Source organism: Tachysurus fulvidraco, chromosome 4 (assembly GCF_022655615.1).
Source record: "Tachysurus fulvidraco isolate hzauxx_2018 chromosome 4, HZAU_PFXX_2.0, whole genome shotgun sequence".
Classification (NCBI taxonomy): Eukaryota; Metazoa; Chordata; class Actinopteri; order Siluriformes; family Bagridae; genus Tachysurus; species Tachysurus fulvidraco.
In genome coordinates this window covers 25906158-25929136 of record NC_062521.1, presented here as the reverse complement: position 1 = coordinate 25929136, position 22979 = coordinate 25906158, and the positions used below count along the sequence as shown (strand labels likewise).

Here is a 22979-nt window from a genome sequence, read left to right as displayed (position 1 = left end):
CTGATTAATCAATCATTATGAACTGAATCCTTTCTTTAAGTAGGAATAGCAAAACACAACCTGTGGCTTTCAGAACCAGAATAATGCATCAATACATTTTTATTTATGCGTAACATACACTGTGATCATGTGTCTAATGTGTTTGTGTTTATTATGTGTTTAGGTGCTGAACTTGGTCCAGTCTTATGTCACCCTGCGTGTGCCTCTCTTCGTATCCTATGTGTTCCACTCTCCTGTCGCAGTTGGCGGCTGGCAGCATTTTGACCTGCAGTCAGAACTACGTCTAACATTTGTATATGATACTGCCATTTTGTGGCAGGATGGAATCGGTAGTCCACCCGAGGCTGAACTGCAAGGTAGTCAGTCAGTCTTTCTGTCTGTCTGTCTGTCTGTCTGTCTGTAGCTGCAAAGCCATCTAGTGGTGGTCTCGAGAATTCATAATGTCACAGCAGTCAGCTGTGAAAGTGTCACCATATCCTTATCTGATACATACAGAGCCACTGAAGTGACATGGTGATTATTTTAATGAAGTTTGTCTAAGAATTATTATATTGATGCCACAGATTGTTTCAAAAATAACATAACCCTTATTAAAAGGGCCTGTGGTAGCCTAGTGGTTAAGGTGTTGGGCTACCAATCAGAAGGTTGTGAGTTCAATGCTGTAAATGTAAATGTTATATGGTTCATTAGAGTCACCACTGGTGCAGCATGGACATACAATTAGCCAAATTAGCCTTAGACAAATCCTAGGCTTTTTTGCGTTCAACTAAATAATTTAAGGTTAAATTATGAAGTGAACTGGGACAAAGGTACGTGGACACCATGAATTTACTACCTTGTGTACAACTTAGTAATTCAATGGCACAAGATACTTTGTTGATAGTTTACGGTTATGGAACTCACCGATTAAATGTATTATTTCTTGACAGTTATCTTGTATACGAAGATGCAATATTATGTTTATATTGTTATATATCATTACATATACAGTGTAGTTGTAAAGCATACAATGATTCATATTTTGTTTTCTGAAAGAGTATCATTTTAACTGACATTTTATCCCTGATGTCATATAATTTGTTGCTTGTGTAATAAAACCTCTATAGGTGCCATGTATCCTACCAGTATGAGAATCAACGAGGAGGGTCGCCTGGTTGTCAACTTTAAAACTGAGGCTAGATTCAGGGGACAGTTTGTCATGTTTCATCCAGGTAAAGTGTTCCTCCATCACCTCACATATAAATGATTGTCTTTTTATAGACTATTCATAATGGATAAATCAATAATAGATTATACTATCCATGTGTCTAATCACTTTATTGGCTCTTTGGTCTACAGGAACCAGCCTCTTATCCATCGTAATGTGTGCTGATCACCCCGGCCTTACATTCACTCTATCTCTGGTCCGAACCGAGCCTACATACAACCAGCCGATGCAGCAGTGGAGTTTTGTCTCTGACTTCGCTGTGCGTACTAAACTTAAAACGTGGATAAAATGTATTAGAAATGTATTGGTTTATGCCTGTTTTGTAATCATTCACTTCTTGTATTATTGTTTTAGTGTAAAAGGAATGAACAAACCATGATGATGCATAAACCAAAGTAGCACAGTAGACACAAGTAGGAACAAGACTATAGCATAGAAACAAAAAGCACAACACGGCCTCAGCAAAAGCTCGAACAAAAACAATAAAGCACAGGAACATAAATAGTGTGACAAACCAGCAAACACAAAACAACAAAATAAGTTTGAAATGTGCACAAGGATGCCCTCTGGTGGCTTGGGCTCCCCCCACTAAGTCTAATTTAGGGTTGTTTTAACATTCAACATATGTGGTCTACATTCAAATATTTCTTAGCACAAAAAAACTGATCTCACTCGTTCTATTTGTGAATGTGTGTAGGTTAGAGACTACTCTGGCACCTACACAGTGAAGCTGATTCCGTGCATTGCTTCTCCTAATGGAGAGTTCAGTATTCCACCCGTGTGCCACCCCCGAGAGCCACTGACATTTGACATGGACATCCGCTTCCAGCAGGTGAGATGCTTAATATAAATGTGCTTAAAATAAATGTGTTAAAAATATTATTTGTCTCTGAATTTTCTTCCTTTTCACTTCATTTTCCTCTCAGGTGAGTGACCCCGTGGCAGCAGAGTTCAGTCTGAACACTCAGATGTTCCTCCTGTCTAAGAAAGAAATGTGGCTATCTGACGGTTCTATGGGCTTTGCAGAAGGCACCGATGCTGCATTCACTGAAGGTAAAACTTAAGACAAATATTTATCTCAACTGAGCTGAAAAAACCTGAAATAACATTTTTAGTGTCCACATTTATAAACAGTCAGTTTAAAGCTACTAAGATGCATTGGGGTTTCTTGCTATCCTAATAAGCTGCTTTACGTCGGACTGTTCTAGGGGCTGATACTAATATCACAGTTATGATAAATGTATTTGCTTTCCAGATATTAGACTGTGTAGTGCTCTTTTATGCAGGCAACCTTTCTGGGAAAGTCCCCTAATGTTAGCAATACATTTATAGCCAGTATTCTAGTAGAGGTATTTAAACATAAGGAAACATTCTTTGGGGCAAGAGTGATCATAAGCTATGCTCACACAACATTCACAGCAGTCAAAACCTCATGTCAACCTCCATCCATCTATCCATCCATCTATCTATCCATCTGTCCAAAAGCACTCACATAGCATTAGTGGTTCATTACATTTACATTAAAATGTCTGGCATTAGCAGACACCCTTATCCAGAGTGACTTACATTTTATTTCAATTTATACGACTGAGCAACTAAGGGTTAAGGGCCTTGCTCAGGGGCCCAGCAGTGGCAGCTTGGTGTAACTTGGTGGATCAGTACATAAGGTGCTGAGTTACTATTCAGAAGGTTTGCGTTTCAGGTGGTTTTATATAAGTTACTAAACCATGGCATAGGCACATAGATACTTATTGATGATAGTTTTACTCTCCTGATGAAACCTGGTTTTCATTTCACTGGTATCATCAATTAATTATAATATCCAGCATATTGTACCACAGCTTTCTGCACACATGTATAACACTCTAACACATATGTTTAAGCAGGATTATAATAAACTTTGCATATGCAAACTTTGGGTATGTTTACTCTTGGTTGTTCTGATAGGTTCCACAATTTATGGACGAGTGATGGTGGACCCAGTGCAAAACTTGGGAGACTCATTCTCCTGTAGCATAGAGAAGGTTTTCCTCTGCACTGGTACAGATGGCTATGTGCCAAAATATAGCCCCACCAATAAAGAATATGGCTGCTTGGCTGATGCCCCCTCACTGCTCTACAGGTTCAAGATCCTGGTAAGCAATTTCTTTCTTATATTTGTCCTTTATGTCATCCACTGTGTAGACTATTGTGTTAAGGACATATAACTGATTTTAACATTTACATTCCACTAATAATCATTTGTACTTCATAAGCATGAATTTGAACTGACAGTTTGTGTATGCTCTTTAGGACAAAGCCCAGCCTGAAACACAGGCCTCCTCATTTGGAGATGTGCGGTTTGATGCTACACTGGCACAAGATACTCCAGGAGGCCTTCCTCTTGCCCGTCAGCCTGGATCAGATGGGTTCTCCTTGTCCTCATCCCCTCTTTTCCAGGTCAGAAACCTGATTTGATTTGCCTAATTATATTTTTAAATTAAATGGCCATACTTAGTGCCAGTCATGTCTTGATGTGTTACTGCTGTGATCGCGGATGTTTTTAAATAATCTTAATACGTTAAAGTTAAATATAACAGGTAAAAAGAAGGTGATGAGCTTTTTGTTAATACCAAATAATACCATTATACAGATATTGGTTTATCTCCCCATTTCTGTCTTATCTTAAAAAAGTAGTGACAAGGTTAACATGAATGTTTGCTACATGTTAATAAATCATTTGCTAAAACATGATATTTGCAGTGATATTTTCAGTTGCACATTTGTGTATCAAATGAAGGTAGCTAAGTGTGTAATGACAGGATGCTTAAAGGATATTAGGATATTAAAATGCTTTTAATTAAAAAAAATATCTTATATTTTAGGTTGCTGCTGGTAGGGAGTGGTTCATCCATGCTATATACACCGTTCGCTCTAAAGAAAATGCCATCCGTGGTAAGAGAAGCCTGGAGTACCACCATGGCATTTCATCTGTTCTTTCAAATTCTGATGCCATGCCCCGGAACCGCCGTGCTGTTCCTGACCCAGACGCATTGGATATTGGTGTGGAGAACAACCGTGGCACTAATATTCAGCACATCGCTCTGGACCGCTCTGATCGTCTCAGAGTAAGCCAACGGCAGCCATGGGATCGTGAAACGTACATAGAGCGCCCCCTGGTGGAGGGAAGTTTGGTTAAAGGACCTGGCACTGACTCTATTTTACCTGTTGGCATGCCCACACTGTTGGGAATGTCTGGACTAATTCTTCTAGTGTGTCTAGTGGTAATTCTAGTGGCTCTATTACTAAGGCGTAAAAGGAAAGAGAAAAAATATCCACCATACTCCACTTCTTCTTGCTCTGCATATGACAACGGCAGCAACCGAAGGGAGAATGCAGGCAAAAGATTCAGTGGGGACAGTTCCGAGGTTTAGACATCAGCAACAAGGTCTTCCTTGGTCCTCCATGTGGTTTGACCTGCCTGTAATTAATGTGTGCCTTAAACCAGTGAACATATAACTGAGAGACGTTAGATTCAAAATGAAGAAACAGCAAAAATTCCTGGATCTTACACTTCACCAATGACTCTGCTTTCTTTTTCATCTACACTCCTAAGCTTTTCCCACCTTATACCCAAGGCTTTAATCATTTGTCAGATTAAAAGAACTTGCTAATAGTGCTAATATGAGGTAAATACTTGCATAGAATTTCACTCTGGTGCTTTTTATCTGGATTAACAGATTTTATGCCCAAAAGAGAAATCTTATCTGAACAACAATAAAAAAAAAGGTTACTGTAAAACTGTCAAGATGTAAAAGCCAATATGACAGTATTTTTATATTTTTACTAAACAAAGGTAAAGTCCCAGTGTTAATTTAGTCAGTTATAAGGATAGGTCAGTAGAATTTTGACCTGTATTAAGAATAAGATCTTAGTCATGATTGTGAGTTAGTTTAACCTGTAAATCATTGTTTTGAATGCGTGTCAGGTGTGTTTGCAATAGACATAGATGTAGGAAAGCTGGCTTGTTCAAACATTTATGTGGAAATGTATTTTTGTAGCACACCAGTGTTCCCAGGTCAATACACCAATTCATGTGGTGCTATGTAAAGATTTCATTTTGTTAATGGGTAAGACTGTTTTTATATATTTTTCAGGATGTGCTAAATGTGGCTTAGAATTACACAGAAATGAGTGTAATACTTATTCTGTGTACGTTTGTAAGTACTTATACACTGTCAGACAGACAATGCCAACAGAACGTATTATTGCATCCTGATATAACTTGAAAATTGAAATTATAAAAGGTTAAAATGATCAAAGAATTACATCATGTCCATATTCAAGTGCCATTATGATTTATATAATCTCAATCTGTGATGTCACTTCCAATTTATTGTTCAATGTATTAAAATTTTATTTCCAAACACTCGTCGGAAGTTTTTCGTATTGCTATAACTAAACAAAGGTTTAGCATTACACATGTTCATAAAATACAGTAATTAATTAATAATGATATAAAATCAGGAAACATTCATAGTTTTTAAGGGCAAATCATAATTTGCAAGTCATTACTATTTTATTTTAACATCTGAGGGAAAATCTTAATAAGTCATTTTGGCTCATCTAAGTAAGAGACACATTTAACTGCAACCATATTTATCAGCTACAGGTAATTTTGTTGTGACATGTTAGACTTTGGACATGTTAGTTCCTGTTATCATTTTAGCATGTTACAGACTCCTCATGGACATACACCATTGTGACAATAGTCACACTTTCAGGTTGCGAAATCATAGTATGAGTCTTTTGTGATTTTAAGAGAAAGGCGGGATTTATTTTCTAAAAAGTTGTAATATGCTATTGGGATTCAAAAGGAAAATGTTGATACACATTTTTATTGTGTATTACTGTATTACAGACCTTTCCAAGCCAACAGAAGATGGTTACTGGCAATTAGGAAGATTTTAACCTCTGCATTCTTGAGTCAGATTTTAAGAAACAGTGTCAGGTTGTTTGACTCTTTACATGCAGGTTGTACACTCATTTCTATTGGTTTGGAAACACTGAAGAATGAAAAACTCATGAAAAACCCTCTTCCAACATCTCATTCTCTCTCTTTCTCAAAAATCAGTACATTTTACATGAAACATGAAGCATAAACTCTGTCCTGAAGACTTTCTTGAGCTAAGGCACTTTGCATATCATTGTTACAAAGCACTCACACTTGAGACTTCTTCCATTAATGTTGCATAAATGTTTCCTAAAAAACCCTTGTTGATTAATCCTTTTAGAATTCAACCATGCTGAGATATAAATGCATATAATGTCTGAAAAGAGCTGTATAAACACTCGCAACATTAATTTAAAAGTCATCTGAAAGTATATCATACTTAAAAATTAATAAACAAATAAGCAAATATTATGGGGAAACTTGGTTCAATTAGACTACACGCACCCAGACTTGATTACTGCCAGCACTGTTAAATATAAACCATCTGAAGCAGACTCAATGTCTCAATATACAGCATACTATGCCATGAGCAAAAGAAAATTCCAAAAGTGATGGGAAAGAAATGTATTGAACTATATTTGCCAGGAAATGATTAGAAACAGGAAAGGGATTTTTTTTTTAAGCTGGAACATGGGTCCTGTTAAATCTGGCAATGAAACTCACAGTATTCAGAACTTCACAGTAAGAACATCATAACAACAACCCAACATGATGGTGGTATTGTTATGGTCAACTCATTTTATTAGTTAATATTTTATTTAAAGCAGACGAAATATGATTTCGTTATTTTTAAAGCTGACACTTTTTTATTTAAAGCTAACTTATTTTATTTAAAATTCATTCATTCGTTCATTCATTTTCTACCGCTTATCCGAACTTCTCAGGTCACGGGGAGCCTGTGCCTATTTCAGGCATCATCGGGCATCGAGGCAGGATACACCCTGGACGGAGTGCCAACCCAACACAGAGCACACACACACACACACACACACACACACACACACACACACACACACACACACACACACACACACACACACACACACACTCATTCACTCACACACTACGGACAATTTTCCAGAGATGCCAATCAACCTACCATGCATGTCTTTGGACCGGGGGAGGAAACCGGAGTACCCGGAGGAAACCCCAGAGGCACGGGGAGAACATGCAAACTCCACACACACAAGGCAGAGGCAGGAATCGAACCCCCAACCCTGGAGGTGTGAGTCAAACGTGCTAACCACTAAGCCACCATGCCCCCTTTATTTAAAAATTATATCTATATTTTTAAAGTTTACATCTTTTTAAAGTTTTTTTTATTTTTTAAGTTTACTTATTTATTCGGAATTTATGTCCTTTATGACCACTGTATTATACCAGTCAATGGTCAAACTCCATCTAAAATGTGTAGGCATTTGGTTGGTGCACCATGGCATATTTTAAGATTAAATCAAACTATACTCACTCAGGACTGTTGCTTAGAGTCGAACAAACTTTAAAAAATTAACAAAACAACATAATCTAGATTGATTTACTTGCCATACATAACTGTTAATTAAGAAGTTAAGAAGAAAAGTCAAAAAAAAAAAGCCTATGTTTTCACCACCCATCCTGTGTGAAAAGGATACCTTAACATCTGTGACATGCCGCATTTCCTTATTGATGAAAACCTAACAAGACTTAACATGTCTATGAATGTGGCATACTGAATAAAACCTGTAATGTCTGCAATTCAGGTTAATGCTTATCGTTATTTATGTTATTTGATACTATAATAAAGTTTTTAAAAAAATCTAAAAAAAATGTTTCAGTTTTTTACTGGTGTTTGGGTTGCCAGAAATCTAAAATCTCACCTAGAGTTTGAATGTCCTTGAAGACTTTAAATGGTCTGAAATGCAGCTGCTTATGACAGTGAAAGAAACTGAAGGAATAAAAAAGATAAATGAATAAAATAAAATCCAGTAGAGAAACACTATTCTTAAAAACATCACATACCATATTTAACAATTACAACAACATAAAAAAGAACAATAACTATAAGAACATTACATCTCAGAAGACATTAATGTTAAATGAATAATTTCCAGAGTATAAAATAATTAAAAACAAAGGGAGAGATTTTGAGTGAAATTAAAATATTTATAATATTGAAAACACCTTTTATTTTTATTTTTTTTGTCCTCTGGTGTATTGTATTTTGTTTGCATTTAGCTGAGATGATTTATAGCACTCTGTAAGCTAGGACTTCCTGGGAAACCATATGAACAAAAAAGATTTCTTATGAAGTGGTTATCTTTTTCCGTTATGGGGGTGGCTTGTCTTTCACAAACTGTTACAGTATGTTTCAACAAGCATACTGCACAAAGCAAAAGCACAGAGGAACATACAGAAGTCCACTAGAATCTTCTAGATTTTAAGCATTAAGGTATGATTTGCATTACAGTATAACATTCTATTTTATGATTTTATGCACTGTGGGCTAAAAGTCTGAGATCCCATTAAATTGTTCTTTTTTATGTTTATGTTTAATATTTAATATTCAACATTATGCGCTATTTCAAGGTCTATATTTAATTGTAAGCTAAATTGTGATAATAGCAATGATTAAAAAAAAAAGGTTTTGGTTTTCTCTTTGTTTTAAGTTTTTTTAGTAAAGCATGTTATCAGATAATACTCCAACAGATTTGATGTAACTGTTGAAAAGATGAAATGTTTTGCAAAAACTTGTGGAGTCTATGCCAGCTCAAGTGTATCCAGATATTATAGCAAAAAAGGGACAAACCAGACACAGTACAAAGAAATCCATGCACATATCGCACAATTGGAGGTTATTTATGCAACGTGTCGGGCAGCATGAGGGTCAGATCCTCTGTTTTGTGCCATAGGGCCACAGGAGATGAAGTGAACTCAAGATCAGTGATGAATTCAGAAGAGGGTAAAAAAAAAATGTGGAAAAAACACAAGATCTCAAAATTAGTGGTGGCTGAGAATAGACAGGCTGGGGAACACAACATTGGGAACAATCTAGTGCCATGACCCAAAATCCTAACAGCTAGATATTTCTCTCTCTATTTATCTTCACAGTTACACGATGAGCACAACAAATATGCAAATCAAGTCACTGATTTATATACATTTCATGTTGATCCTAATGACAAGTCAGACTTTGACCTTTAAAATTCTTTGGACAAAGTCAAAGACGCATCAGGACATAACCCGTGACGCAGTTTTACAGACAATAGTTGATATCTGCAGATTGCGAATGCTCCAGATGGGGCAAAATTTTGTTGAGGTGAACAAAATCCTTTTCAATTTAAATATACAATTATTTTAATAAAATAATTAATACATATAATAATAATAATAATAATAATAATAATAATAATAATAATAATAATAATAATAATAATAATACATACTATAATAGAATGTGCATTTTCTATTACAGCCAGGAGTACTGACAGTAAACTCAGTAGCAGAAAGCTGTTACTCATCTGATTCAGCCAAAGATTTTCAAGAGAGCATTGATAAGATAAATAAACACAATGTCTGGATCGACTATAAGCATATTTTTACAGGAAGTTACCATTTTGACAATGAGGAGTTTTTGTCTGGGCGGAATCTTATTACTGAAGGGGTTTCTGTGGTCAAATCCAGTGTCAAGCAAAAGAGCTATCAAGCTGCTAAACGAGCCCTTGGTAAAGTCCTACACACATTGCAGGTATGACACCATGTAACTGTAGCAGGTTTGTTAAAGACTGTGCATTCATTTTTGAATAAATGTAAAAATGCAAATACATTGCTGTAGTAGATTTGAATTTAGCTAAAGAGGTGACCTAGACTAATGGGACATTACTTGTAGAATGCAAGGCTTTATGATAAGGGTTTAATTAATAAATAACAAGTCCATACTTTATTTTACCTGATCGTGTTGTAATTCTGACCCTGGTTCATTTCTGTCTCTAAGGATTTCTACAGTCATAGTAACTGGATTGAACTGGGAAAAACAGGACCATATTCCAATCTGATTAAACCAGACACCCCAATTAACAACATAGCAGGTAAATGAATACCCAAATGGTTAAATGAGAGTTTTTTGGATGACACATTTTATTATTATTATTATTATTATTATTATTATTATTATTATTATTATTATTATTATTATTATTATTATTAAAATGAGATTATAGTTATAGGATTACAAATAAAATTTGATTCTAAAAATTGTGTATAGCTAGCTGGCTTCCACTGTAGAACATTTTAGAGAACAAAAGGTGTATGTTAATCATAATAATCAAAAATAGTCAATCTACGGTGTGCTTCGGTTATTCCACTCTTATTCATGTAAATAGGACAAGGCTGCCGTTTGTGTTCCAAAAACTGGAAACAGAAGTGCGCCATCATCTTGTTTTGCCGCTCTAACGTCTCATTGGGGTTTTCAAAAATTCTAAATTTACATCATATTTATAGCACAGGGCCTAACGAATCAAACAAGCCCTCACTTGAGCTAATCGGTGCTTGTATTGCAGAGATAGACGGCTGGGAAGCCAATGATGTCATGACATCATTTTTGGGAACCCGCATTTGACTGACAATTACTCCTTCCAATAGCAATGAAATGGGCCGGGACCTATACAGCTCTTTAGCCAATAAGCAGACGATTCCAACGATATGCTGCAACCCCCCTCTCTGCTCCCTGGATCTGCGTGAACAAGCAGCGCAGAAGAATTCTTGCGTAATCCCTGACCTTTTGTCCCTCTCACAGCTCAGGGTGTCAAGTTACAGGCCTGTTTTCACACCAGAGTGATAGAGAGAGAGTCTAGGCTTGTTTTAGGCCTTTTAAACTGAGCATGCAGCTTTTTAATTCAAAGTTATACAGTAAACAAGTACACAAAAACGCTGCACCAGACGACCATGTCCGTAGAAAAATATTTTTATTGAAGCCATTTTTGGGTCTTTTGACTTGAAATTTTTTTGGTGAAAGCCAAGACATGTGGCTATGACCCTCAGTTGTTATTTGGTCCCTAACATGTTCCAGAAAAATAAGATTAATCAGTTTATCAGGTAAACCTTGAAAAATGAAAACCTTCCATACTAGCCTCTGTAACTTTGTGCCAGTAAGGCCTAGAATCAATCTGAAACTAGTTTCTGAAACTAGAGAATCTCTTCTTTCCAATGATTCCAAAGAGACCAGGCTCACCCCTGTGTGTCAAAGTATGTGGGAGCTGTACCACTTTTTGTTGGGTAGGTCATGTAGGCGAAAAACCTGCAAAAGGGGGCCAAGGCATAAAGGGGTTTTAAACAATGTTTCTGCAGGACCATGGTGCTACACATAACACAAAGCTACACAAAACAACAAAGAGCTAAGGACTTAAAATAAGTTGTCCTAGCCACATAAAGTGCATTGTGTGCAACTAAGTGCAAACAGACTATATAAAACAGTACATTGTGCAAAAATATAGGAATATGAACATATAGGGTTCTAGTAAACATATATACACTATGCTGTAGGCATGGATGTATATTGGATAGTGTTCAAGTGTGTTTTTGATTTGGTACAGATCAGTGCAATTCACACAGTTGAGTGTGTGTGTTTGCGTGTGTGTGTGTGTGTGTGTGTGTGTGTGTGTGTGTGTGTGTGTGTGTGTGTGTGTGTGTGTGTGTGTGTGTGTGTTTGGTGCAGTTCAGTTCTCATTGTTGCCTTTGGAAGGGGTGTCACAGGTTATGATGTCCATGAGGATCTCCATGAAAACCAAGATGCAGCAGTCAATAAACTCTCACCATGTGGTCAGTTGAAGTCGAATGTAGTCCTGTTTAAGGTCCAATATTAGCAAATATGGAGCAAATATTAAAGTCAAGTCAAGTCAAGACAAGTCAAGAAGCTTTTTATTGTCATTTCAACCATATATAGCTGTTGCAGTACACAGTGAAATGAGACAACGTTTCTCCAGGATCAAGGTGCTACATAAAACAAAGACAGGGCTAAGGACATGTAAGTAGTCTTAGCCACATAAAGTGCAACTGTGCAACCTGGTGCAAACAGTGCAGGACAAGACAAGCAAGACAGTGCAGGACAAAAGACAGTGCAGGACAAAAAACAGTGCAGACATTAAGTTACAAAAAAGACAATAAACAGTAACAGAAACAGCGCCGACCGACCGGTGTAAATACTGAATGTTCAAACAATATTTTGTGCAGTAAAAGAATGAACAGCAGCAGGTTCTTAGCAGCAGGTCCTTTGGATTATATATGGAGTTGTGCAAAAAACAGCAGATGACTGAGATATTGTCCAATATGTGCAAAAACCTGCTTACCATGACTTTGCTTCCTCAAGCGCCGCTTCCGGCATCCCCTCTCATGGTCTCTGGCATCAGGCGATGCTGAGGAGAAGAGACCTGGTTTCTGCAGCAAGCCAAGGTCATTTTAACCAAATATAGCTCGTGCACGACACAGTGAAATGAAACAACATTCTACCAGGACACTGATTCTATATAAAAATACAGAGCTACATGAAACATCACAGAACTAAGTATACTAACACAGTTCTAAATAAAGTGCACAAACATGCGCAAAGCATGCAGACAGTACAAGACAGACAGTGCACTACAAGTACAGACAAGTACCATATAATAGTGTACACATAGGAGCGTTGACCAGTATACAGATCTGTCATTGAATAAAGAGCAAGTAAAAATGCTTTGGACATAATCATAACGGACAATTAGCAGAAGGTTGCAGCAGCATTAAAATTATTATACAATGGTTGCAGTGAGTTTGAGATGTACAACTGAACATGAATGTGTGTGAATGTGTGTCTAGTCTCTGAAAATTAAGGTTTCTGATAGCTTGGGAAAGATGGCTTGGGGTAGCGAGGGCCCGAATGCATCAATACCTTTTTTCCAGATGGCAAGATTATGAAAATTTTGTGTGAGGTCATCATAACTGTCAGGACAGAGGATGGAAGGTGGCTTGGAGACAGACCCGTACGCGGGATAGCTTCAAATGAAAGGGGTTTAATACAGGAGGAAGACAAACATAAACCACACTACACAGGGAACTAACAATATTATATTCAATGAAGACACGCTGCCTATGGCAACACGGCTCACATATATAGGGAAAGGGACAATCACACACAATAGGGAACAGGTGTGATGACCGGGAGGAGTAGACTTGGACGGGGCAATCACGTGACACAAACAAACACAAACGCACATGGCCATAAGTCTGCGCTGATCCCTGACGGATCTGTGCTGATCCCTGACAATAACGTTGTTGGCATAACATACACCTAAATTTGTACTCTAAAATATTTATCACTTGCACAATGTCCACAAATAAGCATTTGCAGCTGTCATAAAATATGATGCTTAATACTGGTATTGCTAAATACTAGACATAGCAATTAGTACGACTGTCACATCCATCCAGGGCATTTCACTGCATCACCATCTGATGACATCCTGCACAAATTTTAGATCTCTTCCTCTATGGTCATCCTCATTTCCTGTTTTTTAGACATATGATGCACATTTTGAGCTATTTCTCTGCCTAGACCTTCCCCTGTTTTTCTTTTATTTATTTATTTATTTATTTATTTATTTATTTATATTTATTTATTTCACAGACTATCTGTGTGTATCATGAGTTTGCCTGTGTCTATATTTTCTTTACATCTCCCTACTGGTTCAATCTGGCCTGCATGTACAAAATTATCTTCCAGCACATGAACCTAAACCTTGTCCTGTACCTGTAAATAGACAAGTTTTTAATTCTGTATTAAAAGTCCTCTTAAGGGGGGCAGGGTGGTTAGCACGTTAGTGGTTAGCACGTTTGCCTCACACCTCCAGGGTTGGGGGTTCAATTCCCGCCTCCAGCTTGTGTATGTGGAGTTTTCGTGCCTCGGGGGTTTCCTCCGGGTACTCTGGTTTCCTCCCCTGGTCCATGCATGGTAGGTTGATTGGCATCTCTGGAAAAATTGTCCATAGTGTGTGAGTGAATGAGAGTGTGTGTGCCCTGTGATGGGTTGGCACTCCGTCCAGGGTGTATCTTGCCTAGATGCCCGATGATGCCTGAGATATACACAGGCTCCTCATGACCCAAGAAGTTGGATAAGTGGTAGAAAATGAATGAATAAATGAAAGTCCTCTTAAGTATAACCATTGCAAAGCTTAATGAAAATATGCATAGAATATTTAACACAATACATGCACAATAATATCTGTTTCACCAGATTCAAAAACCTGCAGGAAATGTACTCGGAAAGACTGTAAAGATAACATTCTGGAAGAGATCATTGCCCAGCAGAAACTAACATCGGGATATTTTGGCTTTTACAGACCAACAGGTAATGTGTAACAGTTTAAGCAGTCAACTAAGGACACAGGTTATTATTGGTCTGATGAAGATACAGAAAATTGTCAAACTACAGTATATAAGAAAAGCAAAATAAAAAATAAAAAATAAATGATTTTAAGACAGTGACATTGAGTGCACAGCATATACAGTCTCAAAAAAGTTTGCACAAAAGAAATTGTTAAACATTGCCATTTATTTGGAAAATATGACTGATAATTCAAAATAATGTTTTTTTATTCAAGGATAGTGGACACGTGAAGTCATTAATCACACTTTTTTAAAGCCTAATTATAACTGAAATCACCTAAACAACAATGGTCAAATATTAACATATCCTTCAATATTTGGCCACACAGAGGTTTAAAAGGCTAAGAAAAGTTTCCACACCAGTGACACATTGTAATTGTAATTAGTGTCTGTGTATAAATAGACAGTGAGTTTCTCAGCTCATGAGGTGATGCACTGACTTGGCTGGTTACTGCACCATTGGGATATCAAAGAAATTCTTCTTTTGGACCTGTGTAATAAAGTAGTTGAATTTTATACAGCAAGAAAAGGATAGAAAAAAAATTCTCACAACTTAAGAATGCCAGCCAGTACTGTTCAAACTAAATAAAGTGGAAAATAAGAGGTTCTGTTGATAAAAAGCCATGGTCAGGTAGAAGAAAAAAGATTTCACCCACTACTCCCAAAAGAAAATCCCACAAACATTTTTGAGAGAAATACAGGCTGCTCTGGAAAAAAAGTGTTGTTGTTGTTGTTGTTGTTGTTGTTGTTGTTGTTTCAAGGAGTACAATAACGAGGTACTTGAACACAAATGATCTGCATGGGCGCGTTGCCATGAGAAACCTGTTACTGTGCCCATGCAACAAAAAGGCCCACCTTCGGTACTGTCAGGACTCAACCCGGACTTTTGGCCACGTGCTGTTTTTGTTTATCTTCTTCGTCACGTGTCTGCCCCGCCTTCGTCTGCCCCTCCCTGTCGTCACACCTGATCCTTATTGTGTCATTGTGTCTTTTTATATTTAAGTGAGCCGCGTTGCCGAGTGCAGCGCGGAATCATTAGTTACGTTTACCCCTCGTCATGTCTAGTCTATGTTACGTGTCTTCATTTGTATTGCTTTTATTATCGTCTTTATGTCGTTGTCTTTATTATTTATTAAACCCCCTTCCTTTGAAGCTATCCTACTTACGGGTCTGTCTCCTTCCGCTTCCGGCTTGTGACAGAATGATTCCGCCTAAGAACTGAGACCCAGCAGGATAACTTCCAGCTCGGACCGGTTTTTTTTCTTCTCCCCCTGGACTGTTCCGGCAGTCCTTCTGACCCTTTTTTCTTTTTTCGGTGGCATCGCCCCGCATTTTTTTCGGTGAAGGACGTCGCTCCACTTTCGGTTCCGTTCCGAGGAGGGCGTCGCTTCACTTCATCCGCGGGGGGTGCTGCAGGCCCAGGGCGAAGGACTTTTCCCACCCTCCCACCCTTCATATTCTGGTCATCGAGACGTGGATCTGGCAGCGGTGCGTCGGGGGTTATGTGCGGCCCTCCAGCTCGGCTGTGGACGTCGCTCGGCCCTCCAGCTCGGCTATAGACGTCACTCGGCCCTCCAGCTCGGCTGTGGATGTCGCTCGGCCCTTCAGCTCGGCTATGGAAGTCGCGTGGCCCTTCTGCTCGGCTGTGGACGTCGCTCGGCCTTTCTGTTCGGCTGTGGACGTCGTTCGGCCCCTCTGCTCGGCTGTGGACGTCGCTCGGCCCTCGCTGGCTGTGCCCGCCGTGTGCCTTGCTCCCCCCACCGGCCTCGCCGTGTGCCTTGCTCCCCCCACCGGCCTCGCCGTGTGCCTTGCTCCCCCCACCGGCCTCGCCGTGTGCCTTGCTCCCCCCACCGGCCTCGCCGTGGACCTTGCTCCCCCCATCTGCCTTCGCCGTGTTCCTCGCTTCCCCCATCTGCCTTCGCCGTGTTCCTCGCTCCCCCATCTGCCTTCGGCGTGTTCCTTGCTCCCCTATCTGCCTTTGCCGTGTGCCTCGCCCCCCCCCCTGGACCTTGTTGGGGTTTGGCGCTTCGGGAGCCGCGCCTCGAGGGGGGGGTACTGTCAGGACTCAACCCGGACTTTTGGCCACGTGCTGTTTTTGTTTATCTTCTTCGTCACGTGTCTGCCCCGCCTTCGTCTGCCCCTCCCTGTCGTCACACCTGATCCTTATTGTGTCATCGTGTCTTTTTATATTTAAGTGAGCCGCGTTGCCGAGTGCAGCGCAGAATCATTAGTTACGTTTACCCCTCGTCATGTCTAGTCTATGTTACGTGTCTTCATTTGTATTGCTTTTATTATCGTCTTTATGTCGTTGTCTTTATTATTTATTAAACCCCCTTCCTTTGAACGTTTGACGATTTTGCTATTCTGTCATGCCTTACATATAAATTTGAGTCCAATAAGAAATAAAAAAAAATGTTTTGTCTTCTCGTTTTGTCTTATGTTTTCTTAAAAAAAGGTATGCAAACTTTTGAGCACAACTGTATGTTTAGTTACCAAGCTCAATTTATTCAAATACATTTTTATTAAATTAAACAGTTTATATAGTTCATACAGGCACAGGTAAACTGTAGAAAAATAGTGAATCTCACTTTATAAAGTTAAATCATTATCTTGTAGGGGTATAATGGTAGAACCCGTGGCTCCACCTACTTCATTCCCCTGACTTCATTCCCCTGACTGACTTTTACAATGAGAACATTTAGAAAATCTGCTAGACCTTCACTTCCTGGCTTCACCTGCATTGAACAACCAGGATTCCCCTACTCCTTTATTGTCACATTTCTCAAGTCATCCATTCTTGCAATCCTACCACCTGGATCCAATCCTTTCCACTGTGCTCCGGACCATCTCACAAGCCCTCCTGCCCTTCATCACCACAGTCATCAATTGATCATGTACCAGTTACTTTCAAGAGAGCAAGAGTTATTACCATCCTAAAGAAACCTGCTCTGTATCCCACAGACATGAGCGACTACAGACTGGCATATTTTTTATTATTTTTTTTTAATTCTTGAAGGATTGTTTATAATCAACTGCCTGCCTATCTCTCACAGAACAACCTCAATGATCCCAACCAGTCTGGCTTCAAAGTGCCACATTCCACAGAGACTGCCCTTTTGGCTGTCTCTGAGACACTGCAGTGGTTCATCCCCAGGTTAGGATCTTGCGATATCCCTGTGCAACTCTCAATCTCCTCTTCTGTTCGAAGGCTTGGGGTAACCATAATCTATCAATTGTAAGATTGTAATGTGACATGCTCATGTTGGTTTCTTCTGTACAACATACGCATGAATCAGCTATTTATTCTCACATACTATTCAGGTGCTTGTTCAGTCTCATGTTATTTTGATACTGGACTACTGCAACTCTCAGCTTGCAGGTCTACCTCTAAATGCAATTCATCCTCTACAAATGATCCAAAATTCCCCTGCATGACTTTTTTTTTAAACCTGCCTAAGTTCTCACACACCACCCCACTGCTACACTTCCTCCACTGGCTTCCGGTAGCTCACACATCTGTTTCAAAACACTTGACTTTCTCAGGATAAGAGGTAGGTATACAGCAAGACTTTGCTGTTCTGGCACCAAGTGTAACATACAGAAGACAATGAACAAACAGATGAAATCAAAACTTTTGATAGTTCAGGTCTGAGGTAAAGCTGCAAAGCTTGGAGACGTGGTGAAGGACGCTTCGCCCGTGCTCCGATAAATACACGCTCGATAAGGAGTTGAATCTGGTAACGTGCAGATCAGGATCTGGAAACGCTACTGAGAAGAAGAATGAGAGAGTCGAGTTAGTAAGCATAGCATACGAGACTGGACAGTGAATGAAGGTGAGAGCGTGGCTTAAATAGTCTGTAAGCAATTAATGTTGAGTGATGCCAGGTGATGATTATCAGAACTCCGGTGATTGAGATCTGAAGGAAGTGTCGTGAGAACCTGGCATATCCGTGACAGTACCCCCCCCTGAGGGTCCGCTCCTGAGGACCGTTGCGATCTACGGTGCCGGGAGGACAACCTCTACCTCGAGGTGCAGGTTTGTCAGGATGCGCTTCGTGGAGCTCACGTAGGAGCTCTGGGTCTAAGATGTCTGCCCTCGGCACCCATGACTGTTCCTCTGGGCTGAACCCTTCCCAGTCCACTACTCGAGGTGTCCTCCACGGCGCCTGGAATCCAGAAGTTGTCGCACCGTGTAAATTGTTTTATTCATCTTCTAGAGTGTGTGTGTGTGTGTGGGGGGGGGTGTCCATGCCAGGTTCTGTGGAGGAGGAAGAAGATATAGGTGAGTGGTATGGCTTTAGACAGGACACATGAAATACGGGATGGATGCGATAGTGTGAGGGTAGACGTAGCTGGAAGGTCACCGGGTTGAGCTTTTTGCAAGGCAGGCGAAGACGTATGGTGTGTGTAGATAGCCAGACTTTATCTCCCACCTTGTATTGGGGTGCTGTTCTCCATCGTGCGTCTGCATTAGTCTTTTGTCGTTGACTGGCACTTCGGAGGTGGGTGTGCGCGGTTTCCCAGACCCTCTCGCTCTCCCGATACCATTGTTGGACTGACTCTACCTCTGATGGTTCTTCGGACCACGGGAATAGCGGGGGTTGGAAGCCTAGAACTCATTGAAAGGGAGTAAGACCGGTGGTTTGTTGCCGTAACGAGTTCTGTGCATACTCATCCCATGGGAGGAATTGACTCCAGGAGTTCTGATGCTGGTGACAGATTGTCCGCAGAAATCGGACTGACAGAGATTTTTAGAAGCCTGAAGAAATCTTTCCAGACTCTGGAAATGAACTGGGGGCCCCGATCCAAGACAATGTCCTCCGTGAGCCCGAAATGGCGAAATACTTGCTGGAATAGCACCGAGGTGCTCTCCATAGCTGTAGGAAGACCTTTCATCGGGATGAGCTTTAACATTTTTGAAAAACGATCTACAATGACGAAAATGACTGTATTACCTTGGGAGACCGGCGGCAAAATCTACTCCTAAATGCGACCATGGACGACGAGGAACGGGGAGAGGTAGAAGCTTGCCACACGGAAGTTGTCTGGGTGTCTTCGCCATTGCACAATCCCGGCAGCCCTGGACAAAACGGTTCACATCCTGCCTCATATTGGGCCACCAGTAGCGCTGCTGCAGCACGGTGACAGCTGGTTCACACCGGGATGTCCCGTGCCTGGAGACGAGTGACTCTTTTCAACAATGTGGTCCTGAGTGAATGAGGGACGAACTTATGTCCAGGCAGACATTCTGGAGGAGGTGATGGAGTGTCTGGGATCTCATCCTCCTCGCTCCATTCAATTGGGCATGCGAAGATTTTATCCACTAGGATGGGCTCGGGAGACAGCTTTTCTTCTGGTGAGAATCTCCGTGATAGTGCGTCTGCTTGTCCATTCTTTGAACCTGGTCGATAGGAAATGGAGAAGTTAAACCATTTAAAGAATAGAGCCCACCTGGTTTGTCTAGAGTTCATTCGTTTGGCCTCCTTCAAGTACTGGAGATTCTTATGATCTGTGATCACGATGAACGGATGTCTGGCTCCCTCTAGCCAGTGTCTCCACTCTTCCAGTGCCATTTTTATGGCTAACAGTTCACGGTCGCCGATATCATAGTTCTTCTCAGCCGAACTGAACTTGTATGAATAAAAGGAACATGGATGATGAGCGGGGGATTCGCCTGTCCTTTGCACCAGAACCGCGCCCACACTGGTGGAGGATGCGTCCACCTCTACCCGGAAAGGTTTCGTGGGATCTGGCTGATCCAGTACTGGCGCTTCGCAAAATGCCCTTTTTAGTCTCTCAAATGCGATTTGCATGTCTGGAGTCCAGATGAGTTTCTTAGGGTTTCCACGAAGCGTGGTGTTGAGTGGAGTAACGATGAGACTGAAGTTCTGAATGAAGCGAAGGTAGAAATTCGTGAATCCCAGCTCCTTTATAGAGCTGGGTGGTGGCCAGGTTGTGATCGCTACCACCTTTTTATCGTCCATGCTGACACCACGTTCTGATACATCATACCCCAGGAACTGGATCGTTTTCTGGTGAAATTCACATTTCTCGGCCTTGAGAGTGATTGCGAAGATGTCGCAATACTTCACACACATGGTTATAATGGTCTTTGGTGTTTCTCGAATAGATGAGGATGTCGTCAATGTAAACCATGACGTACTTGTTAAGAATGTCTCAGAAGATAGAATGCATGAAATCCAGGAAGACGGCGGGCGCGTTAGCAAGGACATACGGCATGACCAAATATTCATAGTGTCGGGTAGGGGTCACGAAAGCAGTTTTTCATTCATCCCCTTGACGGATACGGATGAGGTTGTATGCACTACGAAGGTCAAGTTTAGAAAATATGGTTGCGTCACGGAGTTTTTCTAAGGCTGCGGGCACTAGAGGAAGTGGATAACGGAACTTCTTGGATATGTTGTTGAGTCCCTTCAATACATGGGCGCAGGCCCCCATCCTTTTTGGAGATGAAGAAAAATGGAGATGCAACAGGAGAGGTGGAAGGCCGAATGTAGCCCTGAGCGAGAGCTTCCTGAATGTATTTTTCCATCGCCTCTTGTTCTGGGATAGTGAGCGAGTAGATCTTTCCCTTCGGCAGTGGTGCATCCGGGAGGAGTTCAATGGCACAATCCCAAGGACGATAAGGTGGAAGCTTTGATGCTCTCTTTGGACAGAAAACGTCAAAAAAGTGATCATAATCCTTTGGCACAGAAACGGAGACGTTATCTGTGGGGCTCTCAATGGAGGTGCTGAAGACAGGAAGACTTGACGACTCTGGTTTTGATTTGGGGATTCCTGAGAAGCACTGTGGAAAACTCCCATCGCTTTATCTCACCCTTTTCCCAGGAGAGTTCGGGACAGTGTTGCATTAGCCAGGGTCGACCCAGGATCACTTCTGCAGTAGAATGTTCTAGGATAAGGAACTTTATTCGTTCCTGATGAACAACGCCCACCGTTAGTGTCACCTCGCTAGTACTCTGTGTCACTAGAGCTTGGTTAAGTGGTTTGCCGGTCACTGCATGTACCCGTAGTCTGCACGGGAGACGCTCGCGTGTCAGCTTCAGTTGGTTAGCGAGTGACGCTGATATGAAGTTTCCTACCGAACCTGAGTCGATCATAGCGGTGAGAGAAATGGGGATATGAGAAAGAGAAATCTGCCCTGGGGTGGTGAGAGGTGAAGAAACTGAGGGTTCGGTCTGAACCGTACTCACCAGGGCTCGAGTTGGATGGACTGGGCATTTACAAATGAGATGATCTTTGCTCGCACAGTAGAGGCATAATCCAGCATTGAGGCGACGCTGTCGCTCTGGAAACGAAATCCGCGATGAGCCCAGCTGCATCGGTTCGGGTCCGGGCTGAGGCGTTTCCGACGACACTCCCAGAGGTGAAGGTGGTGGAATAAACTTCCTTTTTTTGCCTAAAAAATGTTAACACTAAACATAAAATAATGATAATCAGATGGGAACCCTCTGTCTTGTCAGTGGTCATTACACCAGAATATTAAGAATATTCATTTTTACTAATATTTTTCAAACCAAAATAATAATAATAAAAAAAATAATAATAATAATTTAAAAAACATGAATTTTTATCAGTTTTCTTCACTCTGACAAACAAATTGTTTTTATTCATTCTGACAAAATGTCTTTTGTATTTCATCTTAAGGAAAGTGCAGTCATGGAGGAATACTTGATCCATCAAGTTGGTGGTATGGTGGCATAAATAAGGATTCTTCAGACTCTAGCCATGGTCATCTACATGAAACAGCAGCATTTGTAGCCACTGCTGCTACCAGAGAACTACTGCAGAACATCAGAGCTGCTGTTGGAGATACTGAGTTTCTTAGGTATCAAAGAAAGTCTTTCAATGTATATAATAGTGTTCAATAACCCATCTCTGTACTCAACTCTTACTGTCACAGATACAGAGCAGAGGTCATATTTCCATACCTCATCTACCCTCCTCTGTTGTGTGAGTCTCAAACAGTGGTAGTAGATGGGCATTGGAATTGCCAGTCTGCTGTAAAGAAAGCTGATTTTATCTCTGCTTTAGCTATCCACTGAACTTTTTCACATTTTAACACGTTACAACCACAAACAAAAATGTATTTTATTAAGATTTTATATGAACTACCGACACAAAATAGCACATAATTGTAAAGTTGTCAAAGTTGTACAAAGCCAAACGGCCCAGCTCCTTCTTACCTCAAAGCCCTCATCACTCCTCGCACTGCACCCCGCACCCTCAGATCTACCAGCACTGCTGGACTGGTCCCACCATCTCTCAGGGTAAGAGGCAAGTATACAACAAGACTCCTTTCTGTTCTGGCATGAAGGCGGAATGAACTTCCCCTAGGGGTCTGGACAGCTGAGTCACTGGCCATTT

General features: G+C 40.6%; 2 protein-coding genes across 4 annotated transcripts in view; both read left to right on the top strand.

Moving 5' to 3' along the window:
- frem3 (Fras1 related extracellular matrix 3) overlaps positions 1-5608 on the top strand; it is a 36243-nt gene extending 30635 nt beyond the window's left edge. Inside the window, exons 17-24 of the mRNA XM_047811908.1 lie at positions 164-356; positions 1107-1211; positions 1339-1466; positions 1905-2039; positions 2134-2260; positions 3155-3342; positions 3500-3646; positions 4072-5608. Of these exons, the coding sequence (XP_047667864.1) occupies positions 164-356; positions 1107-1211; positions 1339-1466; positions 1905-2039; positions 2134-2260; positions 3155-3342; positions 3500-3646; positions 4072-4620 (1572 nt within the window). The 3' untranslated portion in view covers positions 4621-5608. The remainder of the gene's footprint in view (positions 1-163; positions 357-1106; positions 1212-1338; positions 1467-1904; positions 2040-2133; positions 2261-3154; positions 3343-3499; positions 3647-4071) is intronic.
- Positions 5609-8541: 2933 nt separating this feature from the next.
- LOC113656400 (von Willebrand factor A domain-containing protein 7-like) overlaps positions 8542-22979 on the top strand; it is a 28045-nt gene continuing 13607 nt past the window's right edge. For 2 of the 3 annotated variants that reach the window (XM_047811913.1, XM_027167668.2), the window contains exons 1-6: positions 8542-8628; positions 9288-9495; positions 9652-9924; positions 10171-10264; positions 14440-14553; positions 22260-22440. In XM_047811913.1, coding sequence (XP_047667869.1) covers positions 9295-9495; positions 9652-9924; positions 10171-10264; positions 14440-14553; positions 22260-22440 — 863 coding nt within the window. In that variant the 5' untranslated portion in view covers positions 8542-8628; positions 9288-9294. The remainder of the gene's footprint in view (positions 8629-9287; positions 9496-9651; positions 9925-10170; positions 10265-14439; positions 14554-22259; positions 22441-22979) is intronic. The other variant, XM_047811914.1, reaches the window with a different exon arrangement.